Source organism: Tauraco erythrolophus, chromosome 3 (assembly GCF_009769465.1).
Source record: "Tauraco erythrolophus isolate bTauEry1 chromosome 3, bTauEry1.pri, whole genome shotgun sequence".
Classification (NCBI taxonomy): Eukaryota; Metazoa; Chordata; class Aves; order Musophagiformes; family Musophagidae; genus Tauraco; species Tauraco erythrolophus.
The window spans coordinates 52,470,633-52,486,808 of record NC_141467.1 but is presented as its reverse complement, the minus strand read 5'-3'; the positions used below and the strand labels follow the sequence as shown (position 1 = coordinate 52,486,808).

Below are 16,176 nucleotides of genomic sequence, written 5' to 3'. Positions count from 1 at the left end.
GAACCGCTGCAGTTCTAGACAGGAAAAAACTGCGTTTTAGCAACCAGAAAAACTTAACCCTGCACCTCATAAATACAGCTGTCAATACAGGATAAACATCCTTGCTTGTACTAACAGGGACAAATATACTGTGGACACACTGCCACTGTCTGAAGTAAAGCACATCCAAAGCCCTCACAGTGACAGCTCCCACCACCCCACCATGCTCCAACAGGCGCTACACAGCCTCACAGGCTGCAACAACCACGTCAGCAAGAAAAGAGATGGTTCAAGTAATCCATGTGCCCACGGTGAAGCTTTCCAGAGCAAGAAGGTGTAAGGAGCTGGTGGCATTGGCGAGGAGGGGAGGGGACCAGGGGTTCGCAGCCAACACTCGGGTTCTCCCACAGGTGCCGTCACGGGGCAGCCAGCAGCATTCCCAGCAGCCGCAACTGGGATACTCGATCCTGACAGTGGAAAATCATCTGTACAAGTTTAACGCGTAAAATGGGAGACGCGAGTGGTAACAGAGCAGCGTTCAGTTACCAGTGAGAGAGCTACAAGGAGAACTGGGAAGATTTTCTTTTGTGCACAGGATCCATTAACTGCCATTTGGAAAACAGGAGATTTATATGCCTTTATTTGTCCTTTAGAACAGCAGCACCGTACAAAGAATCCATCCAGCGAAGGAACCAAAAACGCGCTTCTGGCGCCGTCTCTCCGACTGCCCAAGCACCCGCGGCGCTTTCCCTCCTCCTGGCAAGTCTCTGTGGAGGAGGAAGTTTGAACTAAGTGCCGCCGTACGAGGGCCGCGGCCCCCGCAGCAGCAGACATAATCCCCCAAATTATACAAAACTCGTGTTGTTTTGCTTCTGTCATCCTTTGCCTCCTCAGACCTGAACAATAACGAGCTTGTCTAACATGGAAAGGAGAGGGGAACAGCTTTGTGTTGGATGGGTCGGAGCAGAGAGATGCATGGATGGGTTCACCAAACACTGCCAGCATCCGGCTGGGGAAGGGGGAGAAGCAGGGACGTGCGCGTGAGGAGCGGCAGGCAGCGGGGACGGAGCACCAAACCCTGCGGCGGTTCCCCTTCACCAGTCTCGGTGGGACCCATCACGAAGGCTCATTCGATAGCTACTTATGCAGAAGTCACAGACGAAATTTTGCCTTACTGCTTCCACTGAAAGTGAAATTAGCTATACTTTGTATAAAAGTGGGGTTTTTTTTCTTTCTTTAATTAAACAAATGAACCCTCCTCCCCAGACCTCACGAACAGAAACCACTACTTCCTCAGCCGCTGCATGTTCGCCTCTAAAAACAGCACGGGGCAAGGACGAAACTGTGCTGGGTACGACATGAGACCTCCATGTTGATCCAGCTCACAAACTGCCATCAAAATGTGATGCAGAAATTTTGGCATTTTGGTTTTCCTGTTTCACCTTTGCCAATAAACAGGCAGGAAAGATGCCTGTTAATGTGAATAACTATAATTAAAAAAAAAAAAAAAACAAAAACCAACCCATTTTCACAGAACTTACCACATTGCGAAATGAAGATTTAGAAAGCCCACAACTGATCAGTAAAAAGCAAACAGATGCCCAGTGCTGTGATTCAACAAGCAAAAGAAATACGCTTTCTGTGCAAAATCTTTTTCAAATCCCCAATGGAAAGAGGGAAGTCAGTAATTCCCAATGGGAATGACTGGAGAAAAAGCATCTGAATTCATAGTGTCAAACAGAAAGTGTATTAACCTAAGTGGAAGGAAGGTGTGAGAAATTTAAATTACCTCAATATGAATCCCTTTGTCCTACAACAAGAAACTGAGACCCTACCAGCATATTTCTACCATGTTTGACTGTGGCTCAGAAGCGCGCTTTTGAAGCGAGTCTCCCAGCCATGCCCACTGATGACATGCTCTTTTCTGCAGCACAGAGCAGCCCTGGCGCATGAAGGCTTCCCCAGCCAGGTGACACACTGCAGAAGCATGGCAACCATCCTCCAACGCCTGCCTGGTGTCCAGTCAACAGGTCCAGGCTAGAGCTGGTCTGGACGTCCATAGCATGGACATCTGCTCCTCAGGACCAAGCTCCTGGCTCTACCACACCTGCTCCTGTTGGGCCATGCTGCTTGTTGACACAGACATGGCCCTGCTGGGTGGAGAAGGTCCAATCCTCTTGCAAAGACTCCAGGTTTAAATAATGTATAGCTCCAGTGGTTCTCATTTAGTTTTGTTTCAGTGCACTGGCTATTTGAACAGTTCGTGCAAAACAAGAAAGAGTGGAGCCCGGTGGGACTAACCATCACTCCACAGCCTGACACGGGAACGTGGTGTCAGGAGCTGACCAACCATCTGAGAGGTCTTTTTATTCCGATTTTGCTCCCGTTCTGAGCTTTGAAGAGCAATCAGGGAATTACAGTCACATTGTGTTAGAAAAGCACAACTTGCACCTCAATTTTCTGCTTCTTATGGCCCACGTCCCTCCACAGTCTAAGAGGCAAAGGACCAGTAGTGCTGCAGTCTCCAAAGTCACATTCCAAATTTTATATAGACCATTTTCGTCCACTTCTATTAACGTGTCAGCACAAAGCAAACTCTCCGACCCACTGATTAAATGAGAAGTGTGCTATCACTTCAATAAAAGCAGAACCACAATTACAGCCCGCAACAATGCCAACCACTCCCCCCAAAAAATGCCAGGGAAGGCAAGTACACAAATGGTAGCAGGTCTGGACAGTGCGGTAAGCTAAATTTGTGAAAACCCATAAAGGAAAAGCACATGCTGTCTTTTCAAAGTGAGATTTTCAAAGGTGCTCAGAGAGTTCCTCAAAGTTCATGGTTCTGAGGCTCCTTCAAAAATCCCAGCTTGCATTACTCTACTGCTCTGCTCTTTAGCTAGAATAACACAAGACAGACATCTAATTCAGACCGAACACTGCAGAAGTGAAGTCAAGTCTTCATTACCATAAACTCGCATCTTGTGACACCTTGTGAAACGATGTGAGGATCGAGAGGCTCTTAAAAGCTGCGCTTCTTCTAACATATGTAAATCACACACACATACACACAAAAAGCCCGAACAAGACCATGTTGAAATATTTCTGGCATTGTACCAAACAGAACTGCAACAAAAGTAAGACAACTGCCAGTTACAGGGAAGACCATGTCACCCTCAACTGTTGATACCACCTTAATTTATCCACTAAGATATCTGAGATATGCAATCACTTGACAGGTCGGAAATGTCACGTCCAGCCCTAAAACAGAAAAGACGGGCCTAATTCTGTTCTCATTTGTACCTGAGCGACCCTGCAATTAATTCAGAGCCCGTTCATTTTCAGATGCCTCCACCTTTGCAAACACAGAGTGGCTCGTGACAGCTTTTTTTTCTCCAGCCCCTTTTCTTCTACCTGTCATATGAATTCCAGTTATAGGTGCCCTCCTGCACAAAACAGTGTGAGAGCTGGGGGCTTACTTCATTAAGTGATATGCAGGAGTAACGGCCTCTTGTACAGCACTGAGCACAGCATCGGTACCAGACCATTAAAAAAAAAAAAAAAAAAAATCCTCGTTCCTGCTGTAAGGCTACATCCTTCCAGGACATGGAAGCTTGTGAGCTCACAAACTCACTGCAAGAAAATAACACGTTTCCGTTCACATCATGCATTCAGCCTTAACACAGAGCATGAGGCTGGCAAGAGAAACTACTTCCTTGAAAGTGCCTTTTTAAAGGTGCTGACAAATTCCTGCAATTTGTATTTTTCACTTTTCAATGCATTTGCTCAAACTCTGCTCCCTGTTACACCCTACCACTATCTTTGACTCGAACAGCCTTACATCAATACGGAAACTAATGAACAAACAAGAAACCAATATTTATAATAATATCTTTAAAACAAACAGAAGCACAAAAGCTTGGACAATGAAGCCTGTTCCTTAAAACAAATGTGCGCAGACACTTGCTATTTGTGAGGCTGCTCGTGAGTTCTGTAGTATCTGAGAGGCTTCTAAAATAGAAAAGCATTTTATTTCGAAGCAAGTCATGCACACAGAAAAATACGGATTTTACAAACAAACCTCAAAGGTCACGATGAAGGTACTTGAAAGTGGCGCCTTAAATAATTCCACCTTTTTAAGCAACCACCTCTTAGCTGCCACTTCTTCTGCATTAGGTTATGCTAAAAGATGGCATTCTACAAAACAGTCAACACCACCAATTAAAAATCACACACGGTTTTGCTTTAATTAAGAAAACAGCCTCATAAAATGAAGGAGGTTCCTAAGATATAAACAGGGCTGAAGACAGGAGGTTATGTGAACTCCATTTTAGAAATTACACCTCTGCGTGTTAAAGACCATGCTTCCAAGGCTATTAATAGCAGATGGCGAGCTTTCCACGCCTTTTTACATAACCTGCTGCAGCACCTGCACGACTCACCTACCCAAGAGATAGAGAGTACTTTGCACTGTAGCACCTGAAAGCTGTTTTTCCTCTCTTCCTATTACCCAAAAAACACCCCCATGTTCTACAGTCGGAAACGATTATCATTCACTTAAGTAAATTCAGAGAACTACAAAGTTTACTTGTAACTCCCAAGCCTGCTCAACTCTGCCCACGTCCCAGGTATCAAGAAGTCTTCGCTTTCACGTAGCTCTGTCTGTCATCTCACAAGGACTACACTCCCTGCTGTGCAAGTCCACCGCACCCCATGGACACGTGGGCAATCTTTCTGTCACCCCGTATTTGCCGGGTGTAGCTGATTGTAGCCTCAACTAAAAAAGGAGGAAATTCATCTTTTCTGTTGGATCTGTAGGTACTTAGGCAAGTGCAGAAGCAACAGGAAAACAGAAGTTTTGTCTCTAGAGGGGTATGACAGACAAAGAACAAGGAAAAAGTTGGTGAATTTAAAAAAACAAGAGTTAAGATGTGTCCAAGACACATTTCAGATCACAGCTGACATCTAGCTTCTGCTTTACGTGACATCCTTCAGAGAGGCTGAGTAGAGTTGGGTGCGGAGTGTAGGTTCCTAGCACACACCAGTGTGAACAAGGAGTAATGAGAGCTTCTTCAACTATCAGTAGGGACTGTATTTGCATACACACAAATGTATGTATATGGTCTAAGCAGGCCTGAAGGCAAAGGGCCTTATGTGACATTCATCTCCTGGTTCCCTGTTCCCCATCTCTGCGTGTGCTGAGGGTACTGGATGAAATCAGACATCCCTCCAGGTGACTGAACAGTCCTTCCCGAATGCCAAAGGCATCCTAAGTCCTTGGGGCAGCAAGGCTTTGCTCTCTCTCCCCCTCCAGCACCATGCACCCAGTAAACTAAAATTCAGCAGATCTCCTTCTGAAGCAGGCTGGCGAAGTTTTGCTGCACTTTTCAAAGGGCACACCACCACGCTGGGGGTACAATCCGCTTCTCTGCTAGCAGTCACAGTGGGGACAGGCTGCTTGAGTGCTGTGAGTTAGCTCAGTAAAAGGCAACAGTGACAACATCTGACCCTTTCATTGTGAGGAAATTAAAATTCATGCCACAGTGCCAGCACCTTCACCTCCTGTCAGACAGGGAGACAGCTCAGCTTAGGGTCTCTCACCTCCTCCTCTTCCCTTCTGGTATATTAACCTTTGTGTGATCCAAAGTTGTTGGAGGGCTGGGACCTCTCCCTGCACTTCCATCCATGACAGACCTACAAAAAACTACAATGCTGGGAATACTGGAGCCTCCCGCATGTTTCCCCATCCACCTTCCCTACTGTAAATTGCTGCCTCTGTACTGCAGTGGCTCTTTCTACATCATAAAATGGGAAAAGAAACAATGCCCCATGGAGGGGAGAGGACAGAGAAGAGACCCAGCACCAGCCTTCCCACAGTGCAGAAGGCACAAGCTCAACTCCGAGGACAGCAACAATGCCTGGTGGTTGGTAACCGGTGAGGCTGCACTGGCACCACCACTGCATCCCACTATCACTTCTCTGTCCCTTGTTTCTACACAAAAAATCTGCACAGGAATGTCCTGTACGGTCACAGGCGAGGCTACACACAGCAAATGGCATGCAGATGGTTGAAAAAAAAGTCACCTGCAAGCAGGCTGCAAACCATGTGGCACTGTTGACTTCTTGGTACTCAACATCCTACCCAAAGCCCAGGGAAAGAGAAAAGCAAGCTGAAGAGCTTCATCTCTGTTCATTCCATGCAGCTCAGTTCCAGCTGCTTGATGCAGTGCAGAAAGAAGTTAGCATAATGTCACCTTACATATTTTTCCTGTAACACAAAACCAGGGGATTTTTTTTTCCTTTGCAGGGAAATTTATGCTTCTTCTGAATGTCTTTACCCATAAACTGATATGCCTATGTCTGATTTGCCTTGACAGCATGTAGATTTGAAAACCTAATCATATTTACCTTGGTAATATGATTATCTATAGAAGCACCAAAATGCAATCTGTTGTTGTCTGAAAAATTATTATAAAGAAAGTTACCTAGCTTTCTGGTTTTTAATTCCACCAATATTATAGAGTAAAAGCCCCGATATTGCAAAGATTTACTTACTAGCATAACTTTATACATTGGTGTTTGATTTAACTGAGTAATTTTATACAAATATAAACGTACAGTTCAGGCTTTGCAGGATCCTGGGTCAGATAGGACATACCTTCCTCTGCCATCCAAAGACAAGCAGGGGAAAACACATTTCGGTTGTGGTGAGTGGATCCCTTTTTCCCCAAACCTCAATTTCACAAAATTGCTAGCCTAATCTATAACAACATGGAGGAAAACACAACTGCTTGCTAAGAGCATGTGCTTTTCCTTTATATTCATATATAGGGTGAAAGGCTTTCTTTAAAAAAAAATTACCTCTTCCAGAAAGGAAAGTAGCCTCTGCTTCACTTTTCATTCACTTCTAAATTTTCCACAATAGAAAACCTTCCTTAGGCAAAAACTCAAACATAGCTGCTAAGAGCAGCACTGGCTCTGAAACACATCATGAGAACAGAAAATACATTTAGCATTCATGGGGAAAGCAGTTGCTACGAATATAACACAGTAGCCCCTGTAAAGGAATCTCGCAGTTCCTTATATATGTACTTCTCTAAATATGCATATTGCAGCCTGAAAAGCAAACCCTGAGACTCCTAAAAGTTTCCCACTGGCACATTGTGTTTTCTCCAACCACCGGTGAAATTTTCTTCTCCTAACTGATTTCCCGAGCTCTTTACCCTACCCTTGTACTAAATGAAACTTCTGCTAAGCCCTTCTTATGAAATCGAATACCATACCTTAAATTTCTCGGTGTGTTATTTGCAAACTGCAGGCCAGCAGACAGATACTCTCCATATGTCAAATTATGTCATTTCCATTTTCTAGGAATAATACTTCTTACAGCAAACTGGCAAGGGGTTTTTTAGTTGGGTTATGAAAAGAGCCAGCTCTGTGTCTCACTGCACCTGCTGCATTTCTAAGCCTGGTATCTTGTGGCAACTCCACAGCCATCAATAGCAATTCTGGGTGTAGAAGAGAGTGTTTGTCAGAAAGGACGATTACATCCTTGGAGGTATTAGTGTACATCTAGAGGTGAATTTTGTGGATATTTGCATGGCTCAAATAGAATCTGATTTCCCATATTTATCATAGGATAAGTTGGTGTAGTTGGTGTCTACTGAAGTTTCAATGGACAGAAGTCCCAACATGTAAAACCAAACTTCTGCATTATCAGGTTAAATTATGAAGACAAGCCTTTATATTCATGTAGTGGAGATCTTGCCTATTCTGACTATCAACAGCTGAAATCAAGGGGAAAGGAGGGAATTTAAAAAAAAAAAAAAATAAAATCCGGATTTGGTTCTGCTTCTTATCTTTACTTCCTATCACGCTTGCCACTCCACAGAGCCTTTGGACAGCCCACCTGACACTTACTTCTTTGAAACAAGGAAGCCACAGAATTACTAGAGGGTTGGGGTTTTTCCCTTTCAGAGAGTACACTTTGGAATTTAATATTTGTATTTCAGCTGTTTTGAACTGTTCCAAGCTAAGCTATATCCTCCGCCAGAAGAGTTCTCCAAGTCATAATAATCACAGATTAAAGCATACTTCCTATCCAAAAGCCATCAGCATACTATAATCCGTCATTATCCTATCCTACCATTGAACTATGTTTTTGTGATGGTCTGGAGGGCTGGTGACTCACATGGTTGCTACCGATCCTCACCGTTCCAAGATGCGTGCTGCAGTACTGTGCAGCAGAGAGCCGTGCAGAAGGCTCCTAAGGAAAAGGGCCAGTCTGGTTGCCTGCACAGGAGCTTTACTGGTAAAGAAAAGGGTGAAAAGAAAAACCAAGTAATGGAAATGCACTGAGCACAGAAGCAAACCTGCTAAGATGTCTCCCTCCTCTGCTCTCCTGACGGCTCAGGCGGGGTCACCGCACACCAGCTAAGCACCTGAGCAGTTTAACCACAGGACTTCCCGAGGCAGGGCTGGACCTAGAAAGCTTTGAATTGGCGGCCAACACAAACACAACTTTTCACGTGCTACCAGCTGAGGTTTTCTCATGGGGGTTAATGAGCACCCATCCAGGCAGAGCCCTCTCACCCACTCGTCTCTAAGGCTGTCTCACTCCAAAACCTGCCGAGTCCTGAGACTTCGGCAGAGGCAGTTCCGTCTCAGCATCTGTCCCTCTGTGAAGGTGTCTTAATTCATTCCCTAGTAGTCGTGAACACTACGTTCTGTCCTGGCTCCTCTTCAGAATTGACAGCAAAGGGTTTTTTCCCCTTGTCTGATGAAAATTACCTTTTTTATCTGCCAGAGATGCTTGGTAAGTAGTACAATAAAAGCTTAAAATACACCAGAACAAACTTCCATGGGATTTTTCAGGTTTTTTTAAATTTTGTGTATTAAGGGAACAAGACATGCATCTATGCTATCCATCTGTCTGTGCATCATCATATTGCAGTGACTTCTGAACCACTGGTCAACTTCAACTACCATCTGGAAGACGCCAACATTTCCAGTTTCCAAGGAAGCGACAGAGAAAGGCTCAAACCTGTGCCCTGAACAAGGGAAAAGGCCGGCAGAGACCAACGGTGATGGGTGCTGGTCAGCGTGGGAGTGGGGCTGGTCATGTTTGGCGCATGCACAGCTCAGAAAGCCTACTGCAGACAGTGACCACTCCTGCACAGCTTGAAGCGACCATGAGGACCCAGCCTGCCAGCATGCTCATGCTAAAGGACATGAGTGCACTCAGTGTCCCTACAGGACTCCTGGAGGAGCTTACAGGCTGCGTGCATGGAGACTGCAAGCCCTTTTCTTGGGTGGAAATGGACTTACACAGGGCCTACTGTGGCACTCAAAGTGGGCTGTGAGGGACCTGTCCCAAGAGGTGCAGCAGGATGCTGGCACAACCACTGAAATAGCCTTATTACCTGAGTCTTAACCCCATTGTTGAATGTCCTCTCTTCAAGGGGGCTCAGGAAGGCCACTTAGCCTCCTGAAGTGACAGCTGAAGTCAATAAGCATCCCCTTCTTTAGAGGCAGCCACCATCAGTGGTATATGAGGTCACACACCTATGAAAAGACTTAGTTCAGCGTGTGCACTTCCCATTCACTTCTCAGATCATTAAATTGTTGTTTTCACACTATTGTTGTATACACCATTCTGAAACTCGGGCTGCCTGAAGGGCTTTAGGTTCAGTGAATAGCCGAGTCTCCATCACACACAAAAGGTCCGATGTGCTCCCAGCAGCTCACAAGCCCACTCCTGATGCTGGGATGACCCCGCAGGGTGGACGGTGCCCCCAGGTCTTTGTTTTCCTCCTCTTTCAGGACTCTGCCTGTAAGGTACTTGTTTCTGAGAGACTCTTCTTTTGTCTTCAGGGCATTCAGTTTAGAGGCATCTTTTGAGGTGGGCTGAGCCTGCACTGCCTGCCTGCCCAAGGCTGTGGAGGACCGGGCTCTGACCTCAGTCCTCCACCACCAAACTAAATGGTGGGATTCAGCTCCTCAACAACATCCTGGAGGCTTCCTCCAGTACTAACAGCCCACGCACTTTGCGAGCCCTACAAAAGTCAGGCAAGTTGACCATTCCAGTATCTCCCTTCACTGCATCTCTCCAGAAGATGAACACTGGGGCCATACACAGCTCTGTATTTTCTAACAGGTAGAAACAAATTGGATCTTCACAAGCTTTACTAATCATAAATTCATTTTAGAATTACTCAGGAAATGAGATTTGCCTTACAGGTCAATAAATCTGAAGATAAATCTGTTCAGACCATGGTAACTTCAATGCCTGTTTGAGTAGATCTCCCTCCCCACCAGCGATTACTCAGCAGATATTCCTCTGCTTCCTTCCCAGCACCAGCTGCTCCAAGAAGGAATTCTCCTGCCCATCTGCCTTCAAGCCTGACACAGCAACAGACAAATGGAACTGTAAACGACGTTTAAACTCCAAATGCAATTGCTGATTTGCTTCCTTAGCAAAAAAAAACCCACAACTAAAACCCAACACAAAAAAGCAAGCGCTCATTTCTAACCACCTGGCCCACTGGAAAAGACCTTACGTAGAAAAGGAAACCTGAGGTAGGGAAACAGCAGTATTTTTCCCAAAGAAAACTATGGCAACAAGAATTCTAGGCATACATAAAAACAAGTACCTGGGACCATTGCCTATCCTCCAGGATCTGAAATGATTTTAAACCAGTGTTGCTGAAATCCTGTTCCACAAAGCTCATTTAAGATGAAGCTATTAAAATGAATTATAATTGACACGAAGGAAAACCTGGCAGAACCTGGCCCTAGTTTCCAGCAGTCTTGTGTCCTCAGCCACCCATTTACCACAAAACAGAAACAAACTCCTTCTGCACTAGACAGGAGCCTTTGGCATCAACAAGTCGGCTTCTGAACAAGCTTTTTTTTTTCCTATTTACTTGTAATTACATACTAGCCTCCAAACAGCTAGAAGCTCCATGTTCTTTTTTCATATCGTTTGTTTCTTGTGAATATACATAGAGCACAAACCCAAACCACATTAATCATAACCTTGTTAAATATAAACTAGTACACAATTATACAAACTGCTAACACAAACAAAAAAGCCAGGAAACTGATTATATGTTCACAATGGTTTCTGAAAACTAAATAAAAGCAACAACATAAGGCAGACTGTCCTGCCTGATACTGTAATAGAAAATGGTTTCACGTTACAACATAACTTACATGTCTCAGCACAGAGGACTAGTCTGTCAAACGGTGCATCAAACTCAATTTCAAGCCCACTGCAAGGAGAGTGGAAGGGTGGAAGGAGAGACAGCAGACGCACACATGAATTACAAAAAAAAAAAACCTCTGATTTTCCTGTCTGCTTCTCCACATCCTCCTTCAGGTGAGCTAATGCCTGTCTCTGGGCACTTGCTGTGACTCCCACCCTGTGGTGCCACGAAGGGCAGGCCATGTGCTGGCCACTTGGCTCCTTCCTCTCCATTAAGAGTGCAGCAGCAGCAGGTCTGCTCGAACCCTCCGTCCTTGGGCTTGCGCCAGCCCTGTGCATGCCTGCGATTTATCCTCTGTGCAGCCAAGAGTGAACTCAGCAAACGGAGCCCCTACCATGTCTTTTCATCGAGACGATGAGCAGCAAACGCTCAACACAACCTCCATGGCCTGCAGCTGTCCGTTCCTGATGTTTAAAAATATATACTTTTTCCAGAACAGAAACAAATCTATTGAAGGCAGGCCAAAATCTGCCTTAGGCTGCACACGTGCAGTGTCACGACAGTCAGCAAAGCCGGGGCCATAACCCAGAGCTCTCCTGCCCCAGTGCCGGCCGTAACCAAGTGCTACAATAGAGAGCCTCGCGCTTGTCGATGGAGTAATGCAAGGTCTCCGCCACAGCTGAATACAGCTCTCAAGAAAAACAAAAGAGCATGAGAAAACCAGCACCTTCCTTACATCCTACACCAGGAGAAAACATACAGCACAAAGGAGGGCCCTTACAGGACACTGGAGGAGCCCCCTGACAAGGCTTCCTCAGGTGACTGCCCCTGCCATGGACTTGGGCTATCCATTCAGCCTGCTTGCACACCAGCACCACAGCCAAATTTGCACGACACTGGATGTCTAGGTTATAAACAAGAACAGTAATTACCTTTCCCTCTTAAACTCCACACTGTTCTCATCTAACGACAAAAAAAGCATCAGTTGTGGAAGGAAAAATTCAGAGTGGCAAACAGGGGCAAGGGAGAACAATGATCGGAAGAGGAAGGGCTGAGGGAAGAAGTGATATAGGTGAGATCAGGGCATCCTTCTCAGAACTGAGCGCAGGATGAAAGTGTGCAAGCAAGGAAAACCAAGGAGAATCCTTGGGAATCCAGAAAGGTAACATAGGAATTCTGCATCAAAAATAAACTCACTAACTGGAAGGCCAAGGAGAATCCAGTCTCTTTAACACTAAGAGGGTACTGCCAAGCGCATTGTCACCAAGAGTAGAAAAGCAATTCCCCTAATCACAGTCTGTGGGTCACTCCTCACTCACAAGGCCACAGGCAGCAGTGTGCAGAACCACGTCACAAACTACAACACACAAGCGTGTGTGTGTGTCACATTGCTGCGCTGGTGATCCACGGCGCAGTTAGAGGGTTGTCACTGCAGGAAACGTTTTGACTGGGAGAAGATGGGTGGTAACCCATCAGCAGGCATTTTACTTGGGAAGATGGGACTCCATAGCACAGCACCTGAAAAGGGGCTCAGAAAAGCAATCCAGATGGAAGAAAAAAAAACCAAACCCCAACAGCGGAGCATACAGCTAAAGCAACCTTCTCCTGGAAGACCTCCAATTTCTCCAAGCTAGTTGGTTTTGAAAGAGATTTTTCTACAGCGATCTATGCTCAATTACCCTTATAAACCCTTGCACTAACATGTGACTCAAAGTCTACCTATTTGTCCAAGGGAGAAACAAGAAGGGAGTGTGGCAAATGGGGAATGTGAATGTGGGAGTGGCGACCGATGTGGGCTTGGGGAGAGCAGTCATTTCCTCCGGCTTCTTCTCCCCCCCCCCCCCGCGCCCAAGTCTTTGATAGCTGAGTATGTTGTAGAAGAAGTGAAGGAAGATGATTTTGTACCCGTGGAGCAATTAATCCATATGCATTTGCACATTACGTGGTTGCACCTTTTCAGCCAAAAGTCTCAGCTTTTCAAGCAGGTGAGGTTATTCTTTTGAGACGAGCTTATGAAAAGGCGAAAGAGTACCCGGCGGCAAGGAACAACCCAGAAGAACACGAAGTGCTTGTAGATAAAGAGCTTATTTAGGGAGGTAGCGAGACGCTGCTTATACCATGCGCACACACGGTAATCCGTGGGCACCGAGGGAAAGCCCTCCTTTCCCTTTGCGGGCTCCAGACCTGCCTGCAGTGCACTTGGCATAGGGCTGGTCCCCAGCCCGCTGCCTAGAAGACAGGCGGGCACGGCGGGCTGAATCCACCACCAGCCGTGAGAAAGGGGTGACAACGGCTCCGGAGCCGGGCTGGGCTGCAGCGTGGGACGGCGGCGGTGCAGCCGCACGCCGGCGTTTCTCAGCAAGAGCGAAACTTTGAGCCACTCGCGCCCAGGCGCGACTGGCTGCTGCCGCCCAGGAGCCTCGGGCGCCGCCGGGGAACCTCTCCGAGCCTGCCCCTGCACGCCCGCACATCCCCGCCGCCGCCGCCGCCGCTCCCCGCGGCCAGGCGGCAGCGGAGCGCCCGGGCGCCCGCCCGGCCCCGCGGACGGAGGGCTCCGCGCCACCGGCGCTCCCACCCCGCGGCTAACGGGCCTCTCCACGGCTGCCCCCCGCCGCCCGGCTGCCGTGCCCGCCCTCCCCGAGGGGCGAGCCCATCACCCGCGCATCATCCCCGCACGCCGCGCATGCATCGTCCCCGCGGCGCGGCTTACCGGGACCGCTGCAGCTCGAAGGCGGCGGCGGGGCCGGGCTGCCCCAGCTCTCCGCCGGCGCCGGCGGGGCCCTGGGGGCTGGCGCGGCCGAAGGGCGCTGGCAGCACCCCCGCCGTGAAGGAGTTGAGGCGGCCGCGGCTGCCCGCCGCCGCGGCGCCCAGGAAGGCGGCGGCCGGCACCTGCACCGCGGCGAAGGCGTCCTCCTCCTCCTCCTCTTCTTCCTCCTCCTCCTGGGCCCGAGGGGGCTCGGCGGGCGCCGCCGGGGGGCTGCCCAGCCGCGGCGGCGGCGGGGCCTGGCGGGGCCTGGCGGCGGGGCCGTCGTTGCCCGGCGGCGGGGGCCGCCCGTCGAGGGAGATGCTGGTGAGGAAGGAGAGGGCAGCCTGCCTGCGACGGGGGTCGCTGCGCGCCGGCGGCGGCTGCGGCGGCCCCGCCGGCGGCGGCGGCCCCTTCCTGGGGCAGGGCTCCGGTGGCGGCAGGGGCCCGGCGGCGGGACTGCCGGGGCTGGCGGCGGTGGCGGCCGCCGCCATTGTCGGTCGGCTCCCCCTCCCCTCCCCGGTGGCCGGGCGCTGCCTCTCGCTGCCTGCCCCTTAAGCAGGCGGGCGGCGGGGCATGGGTGCCGTCGGCCCGCCGGGGTGCATAGGGGTGTCGCGGGGGTGCCCTCCGCCCGGCCGCGCCGCGCTGCCCCGAGCCCCCGCCGCCCGCCCGCTCCGTATTTATAGGTGCAGCCGCGCCGCCGAGCGCCCTGTGCAATAACACGGCAATCACGTGTGGGAAACGGGGAGCTGGAGGAAAACAAAAGCCCGGCCAGCAGCCCGGAGGAGGAGGAGGAGGGAGAAGGGTGGGTCTCGGCGAGCTCCCTCCTTTCAACCTCTTTTTTTTTTTTTTCCCTTTCACCCCCTTCCCCCCTCCTCCTCCTCCCCCTCCTCCTCCTTCTCCTCCTCCTCCTCCTCCTCTTTTTCCCTTCCTGGATGCGTGGGGGCGGGCGGGAGCCGGGGAAGGTGGAGTCTGTGCCGATAGTGCGCGGCACATGGCCCTGGGAGGCTGGCACCGGCGGCACCGGACCCAGGCGCTGCAGCTCGGCCCGGCCCGCCTGCGGCTGCAGCAGCGGCCCCGGGCTGCAGCCGTGCCGTGCCAAGCGGCCCGGGTGCTGCCCCGCTGTTTGCCGCGGGTCGGGGCCAGGGCCCGGGGCAGGCGCTGGCGCCCCGGCGGGCGGGAGGGGAGAGGCGGAGGCGGCGAAGGGTCCAGCCCCCGGGGATGCGCTCGGCTGCCGGCGGCGCGTCCCGCGGTGCGGCAGGCCTGGCCTGCCCCGCCTCGCACCGGCGGTCTGCTGCGGTGTAAGGCGTGTAAATCACATCTCACACGAGTTCCCAAAACCGTTAAAGCATCCCCCTCCCCAGCCTTTCCCTCAATCCGCTCCCCAACCTTTCCCTCTCCTCTGCACCAGAGAAAGTGCTGGTATTTAGTTCGCCGTCTCAGCTGAATTTGTGCGTTCCCTGCCTTTTCCGAACCGATGGCTGTTGTGCAGCTGACTGCAGGTCTGCTCGCTCCCTCCTCCTGCAGCTGGGGAGGGCGAGCGGCCAGCCCCACCTCGGCATAATTCTCCTTCATTTCTTCCTTACTTTATTTTGATCAGCTCATCCGTGCTACAAGTGTTCTTGTCCTGTGATGATAATTTCATCAACAGCTTATGTAAGGGTTGGGTAACAGATACATACAAACAGCAGAACATATGGTTGTGGCAAGATAGCGACGTGCGCCTTCTTCGTAAAGCGTTACAATGGCTTATATTATGTTCCAGTTACAGTTGGTGGATGATTTAATGCCATCCCAAACTGTCAGAAATGTTGCAGTGCCCCCTATGATTTTATCAAAAGTTTGCTGATTTGATAGAAAACCAAGATTGTTTGGTCAGAGAGGGGGACCTAATGCTATTGTTGGAGGAAGCTGTGGACCCAGGCTTGTGTTCCTTTCAAAACTAACCTTTTGAGCATTCAGTGACTTAAGAGTCAAGCTCTGTGGCTTGGATTGATTTCTGAAATTTGACCTTTGCTGACACTTGAGTGCCACAAAATCTGAACTTTAAGGGGCCAAGTCCCTGGGGTGGGCTCCTTACGCAGTAAGAATGCTGCATCCTGAGCAGGAAATGCCGAACAAGGGAGGGGGAAGTGTTGGAGGAAAGGGATGTTTCCCAGATCCCATCTTCTTAGAGGTAAGTGCTATTTCGAGATGGACATTCTCATTTCAGACTGCTCCCTTGAAGTTGACGCTGATGGTGCCTTTCCT

The 16,176-nt window shown here is 49.4% G+C and overlaps 1 protein-coding gene across 1 annotated transcript in view; it reads right to left on the bottom strand.

Moving 5' to 3' along the window:
• CABLES1 (Cdk5 and Abl enzyme substrate 1) overlaps positions 1–14,420 on the bottom strand; it is a 72,176-nt gene extending 57,756 nt beyond the window's left edge. The window contains exon 1 of the mRNA XM_086609230.1: positions 13,894–14,420. Within this exon, the coding sequence (XP_086465356.1) occupies positions 13,894–14,420 (527 nt within the window). The remainder of the gene's footprint in view (positions 1–13,893) is intronic.
• Between the last annotated feature and the right edge of the window lie 1,756 nt (positions 14,421–16,176).